The sequence below is a fragment of the Colius striatus genome, chromosome 11 (genome assembly GCF_028858725.1).
Source record: "Colius striatus isolate bColStr4 chromosome 11, bColStr4.1.hap1, whole genome shotgun sequence".
NCBI classification, from domain to species: Eukaryota; Metazoa; Chordata; class Aves; order Coliiformes; family Coliidae; genus Colius; species Colius striatus.
Genome location: NC_084769.1, coordinates 15,347,737 through 15,370,478, shown reverse-complemented (window position 1 = coordinate 15,370,478; position 22,742 = coordinate 15,347,737). Strand labels below are relative to the sequence as shown.

Genomic DNA, 22,742 nt, shown 5'->3' with positions numbered 1-22,742 from the left:
TGCTGCCTGTATTTGGTCCTGGGAGATGTTTTTACAACATGGGACTGCAATGCATTCAGCACATTTTAGACCCTCTGTTTAGCCTCACCCATAGTTCTGTCATCTTGCTGGAAGCCTCCAAGTTGCTTTTGACGGCACACAAATTAAATTGTGGGAAATTAGAGCAGCTGGAAAACTGTCTTTCAATGAGTTCTGTATTGTCTAATTTTCATTTTTATTCTTCAACTTGAATTTTTTCTGAGGAACACATTTCACCCATACAAACTGCATCATTCCTCTGTGATTTAGGAGGTTTGTCACAAAACAAGATTATTCAGACTGATTAAATTGCCAACAAGCCAAACATATGGTAAATGCTACATGAGAGAGAGAGAAATTGCTCTGAGAGCTCATACGATGCATTTGTTTCATGGTGCTCTACATTGAATGCTAAGTATTGTCCTGAAAGCTGTACCTATAACTACAGCAGTAACCACACAAAAGACAGACTCTCCTACTTGAGCACTGCAGCTTTAAGCTACAGTAACAATTTAACCCAGCCACTCTAACATACATCCCTCAAAGAATATGAAGGACAATTTCTTACTGCAAACAGCATTAATTCACAGACTCCGAGACGATGTTTTCCAAGTCTCCTATGAAACTTTTTTATTTTTTCTATTTACTTTTTCTGTTTTGGTTTTTTTTTTTTCTGGCTGACCCAGCAATATATGCTCTTTCAGCTTGTTTTGTGCTCAACATCCTCCCCCTTGTTTCCGACTCAGCTGCTTCCAGACACAGTGCATTTCCATGGAAACAATTCACGGGGGGTTCCTGTCCCTCAAGTCTTACATGCAGCTTACTCTTTAATCTCTCTAATGATGCTGGCAGACAGCACCTGCCAGTGTGTGCTCCTCAGGGATGCCCAGGCCTGGCACTGTTCCCCCATCTTGAAATCCTTCTTGGCAGCCAGTCACTGGTACCAGGAAGGCACCATAGCCTCTGCTCCACATACATGATGTCCCAGCAGAGAGGGAAGAACTGCGTTCTCAACACTCGTACACCGCAAGCATTAAGTTTGCTCACTCTGAGCCCACAATTTGAGTATCTCTGTCAGCAGAGATGATCCTCTGTTTCCATATTTCCTCTAATCCAGGGTATCTACAAGTGGTAAGAATGTATTAAAAATCGAAGGGGTAGTCACTGTACTGCTTCTTAGTGCAAAATAGACACCTCCACTGTGCTCACACTTGCTGGCCTTGTGACAACAGTCCTCTCTGATTCCTTCATCTAAGATGAGTTTTGAAAGACTCCACTTAATTACTTTTTTGCTGTTCGTATGCCTTGTGATGGTCCAGACATCTGCATGAGCCTGATTGACAACTAAGGCCCACAGGTGTTCTAAAACACCAAGAAGCCAGGTAAGATGTCTCCAGCTTTCCAACATGGTACTACAGACACCCATGTCTGAGGCAAAAGGATTCATCCCTTTGTAACTGAGAGTTGGAGTGACTTTTAAAGACCCACAGCTTACCTGTAACTTCTAGGCACTGAAAATGTGACAGGACAGCGATTAAGTTGGTTAAAACTGGTTAAAATGTAAAGGCTAGAGGAAAATATCTACTTTTACGTTCTTCTGTACCAAAACTTCCTTTGGAGTCTCCTGCAATTGTGACAATGAGGAAGGTCTGCAGGACTTGTGCTGTGATGCTTGTCAGAAACACAACAAATTTGCTGAAAGTAGCAAGGCAGCAATTGACAGCCCAATGCCTTTGGCATAATATAAGCACTAAAGGTGGGCTTTAAAAAAAAAAAAAATTAAAGCTCTGGAGTACTTGGAAAATTCAAAACAGAAATATATAATTTTTTAGAACTACAGTGTACCAAAAGACCTGCAAGTGTTTGAGTGGAAACACTGAAAATCTTTAAGGGCTGTCTTTAATCTAAACGGTAGTAAATCATTTGTAAAGGATTCTCATTCATTGTTTTCTCCAGTGATAAAGTCAATTACAGACAGTACCTACAAAGTACTCATTTAAAGAAAAAAATGCACAAAAAAGGCAAACAACAAACAAATAAACAAGACACTCCAAAAACTCCCTTAAGATTTCAGAGCATCAAATTTCTTATCTAGTTCAATTTGACAATCTCAAGGAGTTTCACCACTTAAGTAAATGTCCCACATATACATAGTTGTAGGTAATAAAATCAGAATTAAGGTCATGACTTTCCTCCTCCTCCTCTCTGTTATGTCTCAGCCTAAAAAGTAGCAGCCCTCCTTCCCACATGAGATTCTACCAAGTCCACAGGAAATATAATGAGTTGAATCACCTGGTGACTCCTCTATTGGTGTAATTACTATACAAAGTAAAAGGAGATGAATTCTTATGGAAAATGGATTAATAAATTAAATAAGCAGATGAACTGAGATTCTTGTGTGAAAACAAAGGGAAATGTGGATGCCATGGAGAAAAATACCACCAGTTCAACAATTATTTTGATAGCAACAATGGGAATCCCAAGGATTGAGGTCCAGTCAGCTCTACTTTATAGTAGTCCATCTCTTTTTCACTCCAGTATATACCTTGTTCACATTGAGTAAAGCTGAACTGATACAGCATTTTCCTCAAATAGTTGACCAAGTATCATAGTGTAAGTAGCACTTACTATTCAGACACCTAAAGTATTTAGACACTTCAGCTACAAATACAACCTGTATCCTCCTTAATTCAACTCTCTTCATGCCATCAAATATGTAGTATACAGAAGAATAAAATCTTCAGCTGAATGAAAAAAACTCAAAAAGGCTAGAGGCAATTTTTTACAAATTGCAACCATAATTTTGGCAATTTCTTTCACATCTTCTTAAAATTCCTCACTTTGTCTGAGTTTTAAACACAGTTTCTATACACTTTTCTGAGACAGAAAATAAAGCTTTCCTTTTCTTGCATCAGAAAAATAGGCAATATTTGTATTTTGAGGTGACTTCAAAACAGAGATAATCTAAAAAGTGAGAGACAGATTTTTGTTCATTAATGACTTTTTTCATTATGGCAGTTTCAAAACTAGATCTTGGACTAGCAGCAAGACCTGAGATAAGAACTCATCTTTCCCCAGTCTGCACTCCTGGAGGACAAAAAGGGAAAGAAAAAAGAAAGACAAACTATTTGAGGACTGGACAAGTACCTGGCTAAAACAAAATTAACCATTGATCTAGTCATAGCAATTTCTAAGCATTATTGATTTGACAGCCCAGGGTCTGCATACAGTAAACCAGCATCAGTAAAGAAGTACAGTGACAGAATGACTCAAGTTTATTGCAAGAAAATCATTCAGATATCAAGGGTAAAATTTACTCTGGAGGAGTTGAGGAAAGGTCATTACAAACACTTTCTATACAGGGCAGCAAAGCAAGTACGCAGATGTAGATTGCATGTCTATAGACTTTGCACAGGAGAATACGATTATTAGCATTTAAGTAGTACTCCAGACAGATCAATAGATTTCTAAGCAACACCAGAAAAAGAATAAGCCCCACAATGACAGAAAGACTGCCAGAGCAGAGGTTCAGAGGGTCCATTAGCCCTTTTCTGTATCGATTCTTATCACTTACTTCAGTGGGAAGTGAAGATTTATTCAACTGTGATAATTATCAAACAATCAGCCTACCGGGAAAATTTCTTTCCCAGTACTGGTGGTTGTTCACTACTGCAAAGTAGTACATTCTCTCTGTACTTTATGCAAAAAAGCGTGGGTGCAAAGCATCGTGGATGATGGGAGAACCCAAGTACAGTGAGCAGAGTCGGTTCACATTCCCATGCATACAGCCCCGGAAACAGACTAGCTGTGTTCCCACGGCACTAAATGCAATCACCTCAAATTTATAATCCCTGCATGGACCCATAGAAATCCTTATGGTGGCTCTCAGCATCCAACTATACACGATCATGGTTTGGGTACATAGCCTAGTTCACATCTGTCACCCACAGACATGTTTGTTGTGGATACCTCGCTGCTTCTTACAGTTGATGAATTTCCCTGTGAAAGTGACTTTGCTTTGGGTATAGTGGGTATATGAGGTGAAAAAAACATTATGATAATAAGGTGCTGTCTTATTTTTCTGTTTAATCTAGTTTTGAGTTTGTTGTCCTTCACTGTCATTGAATTGTGTCTTTATTACTGTTGTAAGGAAATGCAAATGAACATCACTTCTGTCAATGAGGCACATTCACTTGGGGTCTTCCCAATTTAAATAACACTGGTTTATTTACTTGCAACCTTTCTTTGTACAGTTATCTTTCCTTGCCCTTAATTATGTACATTAGTGTTCCTGACAACCTACTATTTCAAAAACATATTTTACTAGAAATAAACAGACTTCAAGATATGATCCTTCTAAAGTGCTTCACACACTCTTCCCTCTTCTTGACCAACTTAAATAACAGCATGTCATCTACAATTTTTGTCATCTTGCTTTTTCAGCCACTTCTCCAGACAATGAATAAATACATTTATCCACTCTGGTATCAGCAGATATCCTCTGACACTCTACTGTTAAATTTCTTGCCATGCTGAAAATTGGCTTTATATTTTTTAATGCCTTTTTCTCTTTTTTTCTCCCTGCAAAATTTCCTTTCCCTTATTTCTCTCTCCCTCTTTGTCTTTGTATGTCTGTCCAATTCCCTCTCAACACAAACAATCACAATTTTCTGCTTTCTTCACAATTTTTACTCAGCAATGGGTTGTTAAAGTTGACAGACTACAGAGAAATCACTGGGAACATAGATAAAATAAATTAACTTGTAATGTTGATACTTCTTATATCCACACCACAGATTGAATGCCTATGACCAGCATCAATATGTGAGAAAACTGGTGTTAATTTGCCTTGGTTAAAACTGTCTACAGACAAGATCCCTATCTTTTCAATTAAACAGATTAAAAAAAAAGAATTTTAAACAAATGGAAGTGAACATTAACGATCATCATTGTTCTCTAAATGCAATGATGCTGTTCATTTCTGATGATCTGTTCCCTTCTTTGAATTCATCCTTCACAGATTCAAGGCACTGTAATTCCGAGAAGTCATTAGTTCACTGCACCTCTACTTTTAAAAGCAGTAAATGAGTCATTTCCTTGTATTTTCCATTCCACCTCCAAATTCTTCAGCCTGAACACATTTTGGACATAAAGAGGTTACCTCTTCTTGAACTGTATACAAAAAGAAGAACTGCCAGCCTGAGTAAAAGAAAAGCTTCACTGAACTCAGGAGTCTGTCTCTGCTTTTGAGAGTAAACAGATACCCAGGGAAACAATGGAAGGCAAAAGGTTTTCCTGAATCTCATTCCCATTTTACACTGATCTTTGCCTCACAGCTGCCTGAGTTGGGAGCTGCAACTAAACCTCCACATTTAATTGCACCTGAACCTATCAATAAGATTGGGGCTTTTCTCAGCCTGAGTTGGTTTTTTTTCCCCCCTCTCTGTTAATACATTGGCCTTCTTAATGTCCCGTCAGAATAAGTTTCAAGTTGAATTGTTCAGTGCATCAGGAAAAAGAAAAGAAAAATATGATCAAAAAGAATCAATCTCTGTTTGCCTTCTCTATGCCACATGTGATCTCCATGTTTTCCTGTGACAGTTCACAATCTTTTAAGCTTGATTAGTTTCACCATACCTGGAAGTCATCTGACCATCCCTATTTTTGCATTCATAGGAGGTATGATACGGTTTTATGTCACTGAATAATAATGTTGGCTTTTTTTTTTTCTCTGTTCTTTGTATGTTCCTAATATAACAGAGAATTTCATTTTGTGTGTGTTTCCCTGAATACTGATGCTTTCAGAAAACTGTGCAGAAGATTACCTGAAAAGAGTAACAAATTCACTGTAAACAGTTATTATCAGCATATCAATGAGGTATGTTCCCAGAGAGCAAAGAAGCTGTTATGATTAAGGCACCCAAACCATATTTAGATGAAACAAAAGCATAACCCAATTGTACCTCAAACTCTCTGGACAACTGTAAAATAGTAATTTCTTTCTGTACCTCAGCCCTCTTTTATGCAATAGAAATAACAAGAGATGCCTGTGTTGACCTTCCTCTGCCTCAAATTAGACATCTAGGGGAAAAGAAGAAATCTAAAAAAGTTTTCCAGGCTAGGTGGTTCTGTCAGTTTCCCCCATCTCCACTGCTCTTCTAACCAAAATAAAATAACAATGTCATCAAGTTCATTACAGATGGAGGGAATATCAGGTATATTCCTTCTAGATCTCTGCCAAGTTAAATTTATTTCAATATAGCAGATGCTTTCTGCAAGGAGTTTGTCAAAAATCCTACTTCTTCAGCAGAGATAAAAAGCACTGACAATGTTTTGATCACACATATTTATAAGATAAATAATAAAAATGAGCACATTTCCCATACTGGAGATCAAGGAAGGATATTCAGACAGAAAGGTGAAACTTTGTTTCAATTCTTATGAGATCCAACAACAGCGAAGGAAATGTATCTTATTAAATATTTGTTACACTTGAATAAAAAACATACTTAATAATTAACTGGTGTGCATTTAATTAACATAATGATTGCCCGATTAAATCAAAATGAAAATTTCATTTGAGACACTTTAAGTACAGGAAAATTAAGGATGAAATATGAATATCCTGAGTATTTAGCTTTCAGGACTGCGTGTGGAGGTGATACGTGACAAAGGAGCTCAACCAGAATTAGCAATTTAGAAGGGGTAATAAAATATTCTTTCATCTGCACCTGACCACAGGAAGGAAAAAACTGACACAGATACCCAGGACAATCAGAGTTTCTATTCTCCAGAACATCAAAGGCAGTACATTCACATGAGGGGTAGTATTCCTGTTTAAATCAGACTGGAAGGGTTTACAGCTAGCTCAGTGCAAGGAGTTTAATAATCATTCCCAGAAGAAGTGTTCTAGTAAAGCAGAGAGACCATTCACAGTTAAAAAAGAATGTTTGAAATCTAAGTTTCTACATCTTCAGTAAAAAAACCCAAACATCTCATTAAAAACTATGGCACTATGGAAAATACATCAGCAGCATGTCCTTTAAAAGGTGCAGATCTTCGAGTTCAAAAATCAGTTTTACAAGGATCCTATTTAAGTAAACACCTCAGAGTCTAGCCTCAGTTACTACCAGTTCTCTTCTTTTTCCCACTATTGAGACACACATGATTGTGGGGTCTTCTTAGCAGTACAATGCCAATAGCATTAAAAGCAACATAAAGCACCAAAGACAAAATTAGGTTATTACCTGTTATATTGCAAAAAACACGGAGTGGTCCAAGTGGTCCACTTCCATCAGAATCAATGTAGAAGAAACCTGAAGTCTTCCCTTGGTGTCGGTAAGCCTCACAAGACTGTTCATAGATAGCTTAAAAAAGAGGAAGAGAGACTGTATCACTTAAACAAGGAGAAAACAAGACAGATACATTTTATATATGAGCACTACTTTAATTAATGTGGAAACATAAACTGTTGGTTCAATGCTGATTAGCACATGAAAGAGTTTACTGCATATGGACCTGAGTCCAGGCTCAAAACTAAACATATATTTGAGTACTTCTTTGAAGTCAATACATTTTTAAAAATACAAGTATTTGTCTTATTTTGGATTAAAGTATGTAAATATTTAAGGAAATAGATATGAACTTTCAAACATGCCAACATCTTGTTTTGGAGTGATACATACAGGCAACTTCATAATATTTCAAAGATATATATATACACATGTTAACATGTTTTACTGCCTAGGTATGCACTCAAACCTTGTCAATATAGAAGACAGATATTTTTGCCAGTGTTCAGCTTCTCTGAGGCGTATTGTTAATAGGTTTCTATAAACCCCTACTACTGTCCACTAGTGAAAACAATCTGTTGTTCTCTAGCAGAGCACTTAAAACTCAGATAATGTTGCCATCCTGGGTGACAACCAGCTCTCCCTTTCTGCTTATCGACAGTCTTTTGGAGGATTAGTGCCCATGAATATCCAAGTGGTTAATAAAATAAGCACACTGGGTCACCAGGAGCAAGAACAGGAGGAAAAGCTCTCACAGGTCAATGCCTGAAATTCCTTGTATTTGAGGCATATTTTCTGGCAATATATCCTAACTGTCACTTCACATGGGGCAAAGAGAATCCTCACCCAGGGGGGCAGTTGGGTATCAGAAATTCACATGTATGATCCTGGATCTTGAACAACAATAACCTTAAATCATATTGCAGGAGGATTGATTTTTTTTTTTCCCCACCCATTTGAACAGTTACTTGATTATACTGCCAAGGTTATTCTCTGTAACATCTTATGATTGTCCAACTAATTGTCAGAAAATGCAACAAAAAAACCCAGATTGACTTAGCAGATGGATCAAGACCTCCTTTTTTTTTTTCTCCCTGTAAGACTGTGTTCTGTGCAAGCCATGGTAACAGAAATGCAAGCAAACAGAATTACCCCTAATCTTAAAGCGAGATTTTGAGTGCTACCACCAGCAGAACGCACAAAAATATATTTGGACACCATATTTGGCTGCTGCAAGGTCAAAGCTATCTTTTTCTTAATTACGTCTTAATTTAAAGAGCACATTTCATCATTATTTGCACATTCGTACATCATCATAGAGCAAATATAGGGCTTACACAGATTGGGAGACACTCAGGAGAACTTGTGAATACTTCACTTGTTAACCACTGAAAATCTTTTCTAAGCCTCCTCAGCAATTCAGGCAGCAGAACAGTACAGTTCAGCTTGATATGGCATAGTATCTGCTGTCTCAAGGTTGTAAATACAAGTGCAAAGTTTCAGGGCCTTTCATCTGGAATGAACTCAAGGAGGATTGCAGATGGAGCACATGGAGAGCAATTCATCACCACTTCAGAAACACAGTCACAGCTTCTCCTGCAGAAGGCAGCAATTGCTGTCAGCAGGAATAGTTCCTCATTCCCACTCCTGTGCAGACAGCGACTCACATCCCTCCTTTCTTCTCATTCCCTAAAAGTAGTTTCTCTAATGAAACGAATTTCAGAAAGGTTTAAACAGCCTGAAGTAGCCTTGTTTAATTGTTATACTGAAGAATGCTATAAGAGAGTTCACTACTCAGATTTTAATGGAATTTGGTCATTTCTTCACTTCTGCCAACAAAACAGAATCACAGTTTTGGGGTCTCTAATCCCAAACTGGCTACGAATTAAAAGCCTCACCAGTCAATCACTTGTACCACTCACTGAAATATACTTTCCACTTGTACATTTCTCTCCCAACCAGACATTTTTAACATTCAGAACATTACTAAATACACATGACATTACCCTTCCTGGAGTTAAGAAGCTGCTTAAGGTACTCAGCATCTAGTGAGACAGTGCTTTAATTAATATCCATCCTATAGTATTCAGAATTAAAGCAGCTTCTTCCTGATAGTCATTATCCTGACATAGAAAGCACTTTCCAGAAGATTTCTAAATTCTCCCTCTCATAGCTGGCCAAGAGTACATATAAAATGCAAATAAAATAAAATCCTCAAACCAGAACCTATTCTTCCACTATTCACAAGCTAAGGGGCTAAGAGAGAGTTCCTCAGCCACTGAAGTGCTGACAAAAGCAACTGGGATATGGAAGATCAGGAGAGAGACCGTAACAGGCGATTAAGTAAGCAATCAAGGATTCATGGTTTGATCAATTTGCAAAGTTCTCAAACCGCAGTTCATGAATTTGCTGTCATCATCATTACAGGACACTTCATCTTGTCTCATTAGGGAATGTGCCAATTGCTTCCCTTGAATTGTTTGCTGAATATTTTTGAAGACACGATGGTACAAGGGACTGAGACATAAAACTAGCAAGTTGTCAGTGAACTGGCACAGTTAAAAACTCATTCTTGATCACAAACTTTTCTTACCAGGTGTTTTGCTTCTTTTGACTGTCATTTTGGCTGAAGCCTGGATATATATTTTTCAAAATGATAAGGAAAGATGTGAAGATTCAGCCACTAATAATGTGTCCAGATTTAAAGAGAGGTGATCTACTCACCTTTATGTGGTCATTGTCATCACAGAACTGAAAAAAAAAAAAAGGTGTATAGAGCTAGAAATGAGGCTAGGGGTGCTCAACAAGTATAAATCTGAAAGAATCACCAAGCTTCAGTGAAACTACAGTTAAGACTGCCAGAAGAAAATACACCCTAGTATATTTTCCTTTTGATTATGTAAGAATTCTATCAGTAAATACTAGGGACTAGTAGAAGTGGGAAAAGGCTATAAACCTCAAGCTCTAGCACATAAAACATATTCTGACTATCATGACTTAGAAAAAAGCTTTTTTGTTGAACAATTTACTTTGTAGCTGCACATCGAAAGTTTCGTATGACTGTATCTTAAGCATTTGGTACTGCATACTCCTAGACTGGATAGGCCATTGCTTTTAGTTCTCTTTTTTTGCTATTTTATCCCGTAGAATGGATCAATGAGAGAATTATACTTTCCAGTCACTGGTAGATGTCCCCACACACATCACACATGCATCATCCATTCCAAGCTCAGCTCAACATTTTTTCAGGCTCAGCTGACTGTTTTTTTCAGAATAAAGTTATACAAATCTGTTTCCTGAAAAAGGCCTATTACTCCAGTTACAATAACTTGAAACTGTCCTGAAAGACAAGATCTCTTTGCAGTTGTTCTTCTCTTTATGCAGTCAGAAACACCACACAAAAGTAAAACCAGACAAACAGTCAACTGTGACTGTTAAGACTCCAGAGCCTTAACTTTGAAAACTGCCTTCAGATTTATGTTCCATTTTTGTGCCAGACTTCTTTGATGTAGAGGGAGATGGGGTTGTTTAGGGAGCAGTAGGAAACCATTATTGTAGTTGTTATTAAAGATACTAACCATTTACATATCTAATGGAGCCTCACTTTAAAAAAAGCTAGCAACAAATGTAATTATGAAACTGTTGACAAATACATACATTTTAATGTCAAAAATGTTGGCAGCAATTAAACCTTTCTAATAAGAGAGGTATTCATCAGTTCATTAGCAGTAGAACTTGTCAACAAATTTAAAGTATTATTTTTATTTTTAAAAAAGAAACAACTCCAAAATAGTGACTTTATTCCTTTCTGTGAAGCATTTTAATGGTGTTTATACTTTTCTCCTCCAAGTTTGTTTTTAAATTTTTTAATTATCACCAAAATAGAAGCAAAAACAAAAACAGTGCTCTTTACAGGCTGCTCATGCAAAGCTTCTTTTCTTATTAAAATGTTTAATCAAGTATCTTTTGAAAATGTCATTTCAAAAAATCAAACCTCTAAGTTGTCACTTAAAGAAGCAAAATCAGTTTTTCTTCTATAATCTTTCCACAGTTTTTTTTTGAACTAATTTTGACTTATACCAGACAGTGAAGATAAAATGATAGTTTCTAGCAACATTTGTCTCACTGAGCCAGAACCACTGAAAATCACAGTTTATGGCTTTTAGCCCCTGCTGCATCTCCTTGGGCCATTTTGGGAATGAGCTGCTGTGCCATGCAGCAATAGCACTGTAGTTCTTTCCACCGAGATCCCTCAGGCAGTCTGCATGAAACTGTTTATGTCAGCAGCGTACATAAACCCATGCTACCCCCCTGCAAGTATGGCTTGGACCTCACAGTTAGGTGTGGTAGATAAACGCATTAGGGTAAACTACAGCACAATGCAAAGGCCAATGTGCAAAAGGTGTCACAGAGACAGAGGTTGGCTGATGGGCTACTTCTGACAACAGTGGCTATTCCAGGATGAGAAAACAAGAAACAGCTTGATTCCAAGATCCCAGAACTAGTAAGAGAAACTGGACATCAGAAATATCTGTTTTATTTGGTCACAAAGAGACTGGTTATCTTTTACTGCCTTTTTTTTTCTTTTAATATTTTTTCCCCAGAATCACTTACAAGACATTACATTGTAATGTGCTAACATTTTTGCAGTACTCTTTAAGGATTCTTTTAAAGCCTACTGTTATGTTTCACAAAGAAATTTAAAATCTTCCCTGAGCTAGCTACTGAAACTGAAACAGCCTGAGAGCCCCGTTATTCATATCAAGAGCTGCTTTCCTAGTACTATATATACTCTTGCCTACCTGCTAGGATAAGCTGTGCTGATGGTATTCACGTGTACACAATACTGACAGAGTTCAAGATATCAATCTCCCACTCCCTTATAATCCTCTGTGAAATACGTATACCAAATTTCTCTCTCAGGTATCTCTTTCAGCCTTAAGTATGTCAAATTAAACTAGCTTCTCAGATCAACAACTCATCCTATCAGGACATTCATTTTGAACACTGCTTTACTCACTGATCATAATGGCCATCTTTTCCTTTTGTTTCCACTTCTCATCTTCGCAGGTTCTTAAGAAATGGTTTGTCAAACTTTGATCAGCATTTAGAAAATAAACACTTTATCCTCAGTCAGATAAACATCACCCAATTCTATACTTTCTTTTCTATTTCCTGGAATACAAAGATTCATAAGCTCAAAAATAAAAAATAAGGACCAGAAACATACACATCCCATATTTTTCCAGGGCACACACACTACACCTCTACAGAAGCATAAATATAATATGCTTTAATTGATCAAAGTTCAAGCTATAAATTCATGGTTCAGACTTCAATGCCAGAAAGAGATTAAGAGATTTTAATGTTATCATAACAACATATTTTGACCTTCTGAGCAAAATTAACTACAGAATTTCATTTTCTCTCTCCTGCACCAAGACCCTTATAGTTGGTCTGACAGGGCTGAGGTCCCTCTTAGATTGGCTCTGCAATTGAAACCAGCCTTGGTACGTACAAGTTTTCAAAGAAACATTAGGAAAAACTTCTCCACTGTGAGAGTGAGGGAGCACTGGAACAGGCTGCCCAGATGGGTTGCTGAGTCTCCTTCTCTGGAGTCATTCAAAATCCACCTGGATGAGTTTCTGTGTGATCTACTCTAGGTAGTCCTGCTCTGACAAGGGGGGTTGGACTGGATGATCTCTCAAGGTCCATTCCAACCCGTAGGATTCTGTGGTTTTGTGTGATTCCTGGTTCAATACACTGCAGGAACCTGAGAAGTTTTACATATAAGCGATGTCATCACTGTTCAACTCTCTGAAATATCCTGAACCTTATTAGTAAACTGTTTTGATTAAACCAGAAGAGATTGTATGCCAGCTGTAGCTGATACCTTTAACAGCACATGGCTGAGCATAAATATTTGCAAGGTCAAATTTTCATTATTTCCAATAAAACATCTTTTTATTCAGTTTTTCACTGACTACTTGTTATTATATTGCCATTAGCCATATTTAAGGAACATGGAATGAGAGGTTTCTTCTTATTCAACAGCAGAGGGATTAGTACAGGCAGTGAACCCTGGGAGTGATCGTCATTCTTACGCTTATAACACAATTGTCTTGTTAAATGCCAGAAAAGAAAATCTATACTCTCAAAAACTGGATTTTGACAGCTCTTCTGTTGACAGACTAATACAGTCTCCACTGTGATGTGCCTGTATGACAGATGGCTTATTTTTACTTTTCCTAATATGTATTTACTCATCTGATAAAAAATATGTTATTTCCATAGATAGCTTTAAAATTACTTTTATCACAATGTCAACTAAATGGATGTTCAGGAGGGGATCCTTCCATTTAGCCTGAGGATTAGATAATTTCCTACAATTCAAGCTAAGGCTCCCTAGCTGAGGTATGAAAGGTCATGTCAACCCGTCCTCCCCTGTCACTCTCCTGCTGAGGTTTGAAGGCGGCTGTGTCAGTCATGTACCCCAGCAGCCTCTGCCTGGTGCTGGGGTAGGATGACCTGAAGTCCTGCTGGTGCAAGAAAGCACTCAGGAAGACCTATGACATTTTAAGAGTAATGTTGGAAGAGAAGGAGAAACCAAAGATTTTAAGGACACACTGCAAAGCATGTTATTTCAGCCATGCTCTTGAAACTACTGGTGTCCCTATGGTGGTGGTCACACCTGCCACAGGCAGGCTCCAAAAAGGGTTCAGTTAGTCCCCCATGTACCATGTTCTGCAGTAAACTCTCAAAGTGGAATATTGTCTGTGTTATTTATAAGGAAGGGTCAAGTAAAAGGAAAAGCTTTTTTTTTTTTTAATCAACACCACTAAGAAATGCAGATGTAGAATCTACAGATACACAAACTGAAGGGAAAGCATTAATAAGGCAGTAACTACTACAAAACAAAAAATGAAAATTCTTATGCCAGAAGAGTGGTGTGGACAAAAATATGCAGGAACATCAAGTAACAGTACTGAAGGCTTGACATGAATAGTAAATGTGTTTTGTTCAGTCAAAGAACATCACTGTATTTAATACACATTGAAAAAGCCTACTGCAAGAATCTCAGACCGGAAAACTGGCTACTCAGGACATGTAAATTACATGACCAGACTCATTGTTAGATGTCTGGCAAAGTGTAACTCTCTGAACCTTGTTTGCCCAGCCAATAATCTGTGTATGCATCTCCCTACCTTGGAAGACAGGAGAATTATCACGTACATGGCTAGTGCTTTAAGATGCAGCTCCAGTACTGCTAACAATCTGGCTGAAGCTATATTAAGCTTTCCAGATAAAAAATGATATATGTAGTAAGCATATTAATATTAAAAAATACATTTTCAAAGCCTGAAGTTATGTTAAGTTTATGTCATATCAACAAATATACGACATTTCCATTATTGGATGGATCTTTCCTCCAGCAATTACCTATGTCAATAAGACACATGCCTGTATGTGCAAGACAGATCACACAACAAGGAAAATATCCAGAATTAAATTACATTCTGTTAATTATCACCTTGCAAAGCTTTGGGACATGTTGACATCCTCAGAACATGAAGAATAAAGCCATGATTTTATATTTCTTATCATCTTTTACATCAATGATCAGCACTCTTTGCAATAAAAAAATATACCCAAGACTAAAGGCCATCTGAAAATTATCATATATAAAAATAATAGACATACAGAAGGGGAAGATGAGGCTTCTAAGGGACTCACATAACTCATAGAAAGAAGAGATTACTAATCATTACCTTGCAATAAAGTTATAACATTTTGTATCTCAGAGCCATTTTACACTGGTCTACTGCTTTCACTATCACATCATAATTACAAGAATTAATATTATGAGAGACATAACTAGGCAGGTTTTAAACTATGACCTTTCAATTTAAAATATTTTGCTTGTATATTCACTCAAAATTCCTCTCCCTCTGTTTCTCCCTCTCTATATAAACACCTGCAATTCTGATCTAGCTTCAGTTTCCTCTGTATGTCCAGGCAAAGACAGCCTCCCTCTTTAGGTGGCAGTCATTGATATGTTTCAGCAGTGGTCCACCCTATCTCACAGCTGAGATTAGTCAAATTCTGAAAATAGCTCACACTTCATTATATACAGAGAGAGAACAGACCACTATCTTAGATCAGATGCCACAACATCAGACAGCAAAAAATAGATGAGATGAGCCTAATCCCACACAGGTCTTCTTTTTTCCCAAGCTGTATACTAACATCAGTGTTCCTATCTAAAAGAGTAAAAGAGAACAAACATTACATTATTATCTATTTCAATATGGTTCACACATATGAGTACATAAAGGATCCTCTCCTATCCATCTGGATGATATCAGACTACTGCAATACCCAATGAATCGGTAGGCTATCCACAACACTAGAAATGGGGAAAGTATGTATCTTTAAAAAGGCTTCAGCTGAGCTAATCTTCCAATCTATTTAAATGAAAGCTCTGTGAAGGGCATTGAAAAGATAAACCAAAAATCAAAACCATGCATTTTACAGACTTGAAGTAAGATTATATCCTCAAAGCACTCTTAGCTACAGATCAGCTCAAGTAGCAGTAAGTAAACAGTAGTTGCAAAGGAAAAAATCCATACCTTTTCAGTAGATGATATAGATTACACACCTTCTAAAATATTTGCAAATTGGATCTTGTTCCCAACAGAGGTGGAGAAACTAAGGCACAACAAAACTCATACCTGAGCAAATGTAACTCATTTACTTACTGTTAGCTTAATATCCTATAGGGTTACCCTATGACTCCTAGTTTCCCCAAACTACAGGCAGTGAAATAGGTACTTGGGGACAGTCAGCACAAGCTGTATGTTTCCCATCAAATTGCACATCCACAAGAATTTGTGACAGCAAGTCACTAACACATGTTTTGGAGTTTCACAGCTATAGATAGTACAGAGATGAAAACATGATTAGTAATCAGTGCTGTGACTAGCCAGCAAGAAGACATGAATTGTGCTGGAGGCTGGAGTGATTAGATGTAAATCCAAGTCCTCTCTCCTCATTGTGGAAAAAAAACAACCCACAACAACAACAAAAGGAAAATAAAAAAATACTTGGAAAGTATTGATAATATCCCTCATGTGGCAGCTTGTGAAAGAGGATTAGCAGTTACTGAGCAGAAATTGTCAGGCAACAAGCTAAGCAAGAAAGAAACAACCTATTTGGAAAATTTCCCATGTGGACTCTTCCCCTATGTTTCAGAAACCCGGAAAACACTAAAGGATTTTAGCACCATTTTACTTGTATTTACAGTGAATGGGAGGAGAGCAGAAGTAGGACAAGAAGAGACCTCATAAATTTTATCTGCCACATAATATATATTTAACAAGATGTGATTCTACACTGTTTCAGTGGTGGACCCTTATTTGGACCAGGTAGATTGCCACACCTTCTAGGAGCTTTCAGGATCAAAAGGGACTTTGAATGAGCAGGAGAACAGCAGAGGTTTGCAGAAAATTGATTGCCTCTAGGAAGATTATATTGAAGCCATGTCTAGACTTAGCTAGTTCTTTCTACATACCTTGAGATGTACTCTTTTGCTTCATCCACATGTCTTGAATTTCAACTACATCCACTTCTAGTTCTGACAGACAAAATCTTGCCCCACTGATGTGACACGGTCATGCAAACAGTGTCCCACCTGTATCTTCAATCAACTTACACTCCTGCCCTGCCACTATCTATGTCCCCTCTGTTGCATCAAATGTGAATTATTTATCTTTGCTTTTCATGGCATATTTCCAAACTATCTACCTGTCATGGCTCTGGCATTTGCCCTGTCAAAAATGTCAAACTCCTCTGGCCATAGTCTTGTATTTTTCAAACAAGCACATTATCGCTTTCTCCCATGTCACTCCTTCATGCTTGCAAGCATGAAATTTCTTCCACTTTTTTAATCTCCACCTCATCACTACAAGAAAGCCTAGCAATGATTATGTACCTGGTAGACTGAAACTGCCACCTATGATGCTGATGAAGACTTTCCAGCAGTTCACCACCTGCTCCAACATATTATTTTTCCTCTCAGAAATTTAGCTGCAAACTCTTTGGTGCAGGGATAGTCTGTGCTAGCTGTTCCTCACAGCGGGATTCAGTGTGGTCTACGAATACTTGGAAGAAACCACTAAGACTGCTTGTGTATCAATCACAACCAATGTACTTCAATTTACAGATGATGACATTAAATTAGGGACAATGTATCCTCAGATCTCAGTTCTTAAAATGGTAAGGTCTCCCAGTGTGAGCTGATAAATCAGTTAACTCTGGTTTGCAGATGCATATGATACAGTTCTTCCTGAAAACACAGAAAGGATTATGGCTTTACGTCACTCAACCGGTGGTACCCACCTCTTACAAACACTCCATCAAAAAGAGGCAAAATCCACATTGATGCAATTCATAGAATAAATATAGCTGACAATGAAACCATTCATACTGTTTGACTTGCAGAAGATTGTCAGTTAAATCTTTCTACTCTTGGTGCACAGACTGTGGTCTGAAGCAATAGCCTCTCCAAACCCGTAAAAGTTCAATTTCAGTCCTGTCAGCCTCAGTGCTCTAGTAAAAATCAAAATCTGCTGAGATAATGTTTCAGACTTTAAGAAATTAGATGGTTTATGTTTCTAGAACTACATTGAATTACATGATTGGAAGTGTTGTCTGTACTTTGAGGATATTCTGGAGTTATGCTGTGATGAGACCTGTGATTTTCATTCACCTGCTGCAAAGGTGCTCCTGTTTGTCAACCACTATCTGCTGAGAGTGATAATCTCTCTTGTTCTGCAGGTTCCTTATCAACAGTTTGTATTTGCCCACCGGCTTTGAAATGGTTCCATCACACATTTGAAGTACATGAATGCATTTCTCCAAACTAATGCTGCTGTTTATCAGTGTTGCTTGGATTACAGGGCAGCTGGCTCCACAATCTAGCTGGAATCAAATTAGCTGTTGACAATATGGTTATAAATAAGTTGAGCAGCCGAATAGCTGTATGTCACATGTGTGCACAGCTTGACCTGCTGGAAAGTTTTAACACAAGATCTTCCTGAGAAACTTCTGAGAGTAGTTTTTACATCACCAAACCTTAAATAACTGCAGCTATATACGTGCCTTTGAGAGCACAGATATGAGCTCACAGAAGTGAGAGGCTTCACTAGCTCCATGCAAATGTCTGTGGAGAAAGACAGTCATGAACCAGTCGTTTTGCAGTAATGACATGGTCTCCTTTGAACTCAAGGTATGCGGAGCTGACACAGAATAAACGAGCCTCAGGCCCTGAGCTAATATGACAGTGTGGATGTAGCCTAGAGGTCAGCCTCTCTAACTGCCTTTGGCCTTCAATAGAGACCTCTGCCTTCCCCAGGGATTCTCTCCCTCCTCATCAACCAATTTGGCTATTTACTTTTTATCAAGCATCAGATGGTGTAAACACTCTGCTATGGCCTCAATCACTGCATGTACACTGGGTTGAGTTTGGAGGTTTTGAAGAGCAGTGATGCCTTTTGAAACAACAAAAACATTGGGCAAAAAGTAATCCCTTTTTTCAAAACTATGAACACAGAATTTTTCTCCCTATCCTTCATCTGGCTTGGCATGGTAAAGTATGAATTCTGCACCAAACCCATATCTTCTTTTGGGCTTAGAATGTAGAGTTCAGGTGGCAAATTTATGAACAGAGCTCTCAACATCCTATCTCATCAGCTGCAGATCCCCACAACACAAATGATTTCATCATTAATTAGCAAACCAGTAAAGTCTCCAGAATTACAGTATGGTTGTCAATTTTCACAGCTTCAAACTACTAAGTACCTCTTCTTCTCTTCTGCTCTTTATCTTAACAGGGAAAAAAAAGCATCTCTCAGCAATATCATCCTATCTGTGTTCCAAGTGCTCATCAAACATGTGGAGCAGAGTTGTATTCCTGGAACTGTTATTCATATCTTTTTGTCTCTTTCCTATAATAGAACAGGAAGTTTAGTTTCATTTTCTGTTTTCCCTTTTAGTCAGGTGTATGAACAGGTTTTGTTTTGACTCCCCTTTCTCTATTTTTATTTTAATTGCCAGCATGTTCTACCTCTACTGTTCAACATTTTTTTTTTATAAATCTTAAAACATCTTAATATTCTTTTTACTGTGGATTTCAATAGCTCAATGTTTCAACTACTGACACTGTTTCGGATACTATATCCTTGCCAATCACAGGAGCCCAAATAATAGTTCAGAAAAGTTCCAAAATTATAAATGCTTGAAAACTAGGTTCTTGCAACAGGAACTTTCAGGTAATCTGTTTACAAAGAAGATGATGGTGGCAAAATCGACATACAACCCCAAACACAGATTAAAATCACCCAGCTCAGCCCAGCTAAATTAAACTAAATATCTAATGACCAATGTATGTATGATGTGTTCGTAAATGAATTTAAGATACTCCAAATCAATATATATAATGCAGGAAAAAAATGTGAAACAGTAATTAAAATAAACTGGTTTTGTTTTATTTGCAAATGGACTCCTGTGGGGTTCCGAGTCCAATTCTTGTCCTGTTCAAACCATGTCAGGATAAGCTACGTCCTTTAATATGGTATAATCTCTCACAAAGCTTCTCTCTGTTTTCTGTGAACTTTGACATACCAGCTCTAGTAGAAAACATCGTATGTGTTGGTTTACTTACAGTTATGACAGGTAGCTCCCATGTAGCCTGTATCATTACAATCGCAGTAAAAGGTAGTCCAGGACTGAGAGCATTTTCCTCCATGTTCACAGTAGTTGGGTAAGCATCTAATTGGAGACAGTTTTAAAAAATGTAATTAATTATAAATATTTTTGTAAAAATAATGTGCTGGAAAAAATAATTATATGACTGACTCAAATCCTCATTTTTGACAAGAGTTTCCTAGGGCTAAATTGTTTTATAGAACCTGAAATAATTACTTATTCCTCTGATCTGTGATTCACTTAAAACACAAGCACTGAAGAGAACAACATTTAATGTATCCAGTAAGCAGAAAAGATCATTCTCAATAAAAACATTCCACTTGTCCTTCATTTGTTATCAATTAAACTGTCACAAACATTCTGAGCACAGAGAAGGACAAGAATCAGGTGAAAATGTTACTGAAATATTGTTTCAAAGAAGAATCCCCTGTTCTCTGATTAAAAAGACACTATTGTTATCAAAATTAGGCTGATTTACATTTGTGGTAACACAAACAGCATGAAAATCTCAGAAGTGAGGGGAAAAACATGCTTCAGTTATGAGTTCTGTACTCTCTCTAATTTTAGTTGGTATGCCTCTAAAGTATCATTGTCGGGAAAATTAGTAAAAAAAGAAAGCGGCACAACAGCATGCAGCTTTGGAAGTGAGCACAAACAAAAGCTGTGGGAGACAAATTCAATCTTCAGGACAAGATACAAATACTTCTCTAAACTACACTGGTGTAAACACAGGCAGTCCAATAGAGCTCATCAGCCAAAATGGAAAAACAGCTTCTTCCATTTTTTGCCTTTTCTTTCCTTTTCTGCCTCCCTTACTGTATATTAGATAATCTCTTTTACACTGTATGACTTTTGAAAAATGAGTAACTTGTTTTTACCACTGATTCAATTGTGACAGGTGGGCGGATAGAAAACAGGCAATCAATTTATCTCTTACACAGTAACACTCCATTAGGGTTTGCTTTGCTGTAAATTGAGCTTCAAGACTCTTTTTATGGCCCAGATTTTTCAGTGGTGTTAGTCGTGAAGTTATTGATACTCCTTAGATCTGTACTAGCTGAAGACGGGATATTATTGTAATGCAGTGGAGGTGGACTAGATGATCTTTCGGGATCCCTTCCAACTCTTAAGATTCTGTGATTCGTCTCATCCTTAGGAAGTATTTTTGCATTTGTGTGCATACTATCTTTGACTCTGGCTTTCAGTCCTTTTCTTTTAGAATCCTTACAATTAAAACATACTTCATGTCTGTAAGCAGAAAATCTGTATGTCACTAACGATCATTGTCTTCACCAGTGTCCCGAGCTCCACCAGAAAAGCATTCAGCAACTTACTTCAGATCAAGGTTGTTTAGAGCTACCAAACTGACAACTCAAAGAAACTTCTTTATGTGCATAGAGGTCTATCAGACTAACCTCTCATCCTCAATATGCTTGCATGTATTCAAGTACATCCATATATCCATATAAATGTGAGTCAGAGGCTTTTTATAGAGCTCAGATTTACTTGATCATTATTTATACCATCGTACATCAAATTATAAAGATAAGATTAAAATATTAATGTGAAAGATTAATTGTAATTAATAATTATTATAGACATTTATTATTCAAATACTATCAACATCAAGAAGAAAGTATGTTATTCATAACTATCTGCAACATCTGTTGAAGCAATTATAAGATATTGGTCTTACAAAAAATGTTGTTATGGCTTCTATTAATGTTTGGGCTCAAATACAAAATAAAGAAGGAGAATGGGAAATGCATGCTTGGTTTTCCAGCTCAACAGGGAGCTTTTTACAGTACTGTGAAGAACATCTTGTTTCCAAAACAAGGAAGAAATAAAGGGGTTGGCCAAAACTGTTGGGTTTGCTTTGTACTTACAAGGCAGGAAGTCTGAGAAGGGATGAGATTTTGGCTTGTAATGGTATGCTGGGAAATCCTCTAACAGAGTCTAACACCCTGTTGGTACAGTGATAGCCCAGCCAGCCCCTCTGCTGTTACATATACTCTTGGCAATGGTGAAGAGAGATTTGGAGACTCTGGCTTGATGCTGAAGAAAATCAAGAGAATGCCACAAACAGGACTGTCTGGTACATGATTTGCACCCAGCTATGCTCTGAACAACCAGGCCAGCTCCCTCAAACCAGCAATTCACTAAAAGCTTAATCTGGGAGGCTGCAGGAGAAGCGCAGGGATTCAACAGCTCTATGTTGATATATATGAATTTTCTCTTTCATATAGCAGATTTGTTCGTGCCCGCCCTTGCCTGCAGCATATTACCTTTACTTCTACCTACTGTTTGGTGATAGACATTAAGTTATGTCATCTGTATAATAGCAGTAGTTTTATTAACATCACGGGGTGTTGGCAACAAGAAACATCTGATGTTTAGCTCTTTAGAGAGGTAAAAAGAACAGTACTATGTTATTATCATAATTTACATCATCAGTGTAATGGACGAATATGTTTTCTGCCTATTTTAAGCTACCTTTTATTAATTAACCCAATGCAGTAAAGCTAATTACTAGTTATTTGTGGTTTGCCAAAGGCCTATATCTGAGGCTTAGCTACATTTATTCCCTTAAAACTGTTTACTTTTAAAGGCTTTACAAAGTTGAAGATCACTTCTCATTTCTATTTGTCTTACAAATGCAGACACTTT

General features: G+C 37.5%; 1 protein-coding gene across 1 annotated transcript in view; it reads right to left on the bottom strand.

The window, feature by feature from the left end:
• CNTNAP5 (contactin associated protein family member 5) overlaps positions 1-22,742 on the bottom strand; it is a 219,257-nt gene that overhangs the window by 89,824 nt on the left and 106,691 nt on the right. The window contains exons 11-12 of the mRNA XM_062005163.1: positions 20,032-20,138; positions 7,266-7,385 (exon numbers count right to left, since the gene is read on the bottom strand). Coding sequence (XP_061861147.1) covers positions 7,266-7,385; positions 20,032-20,138 — 227 coding nt within the window. The remainder of the gene's footprint in view (positions 1-7,265; positions 7,386-20,031; positions 20,139-22,742) is intronic.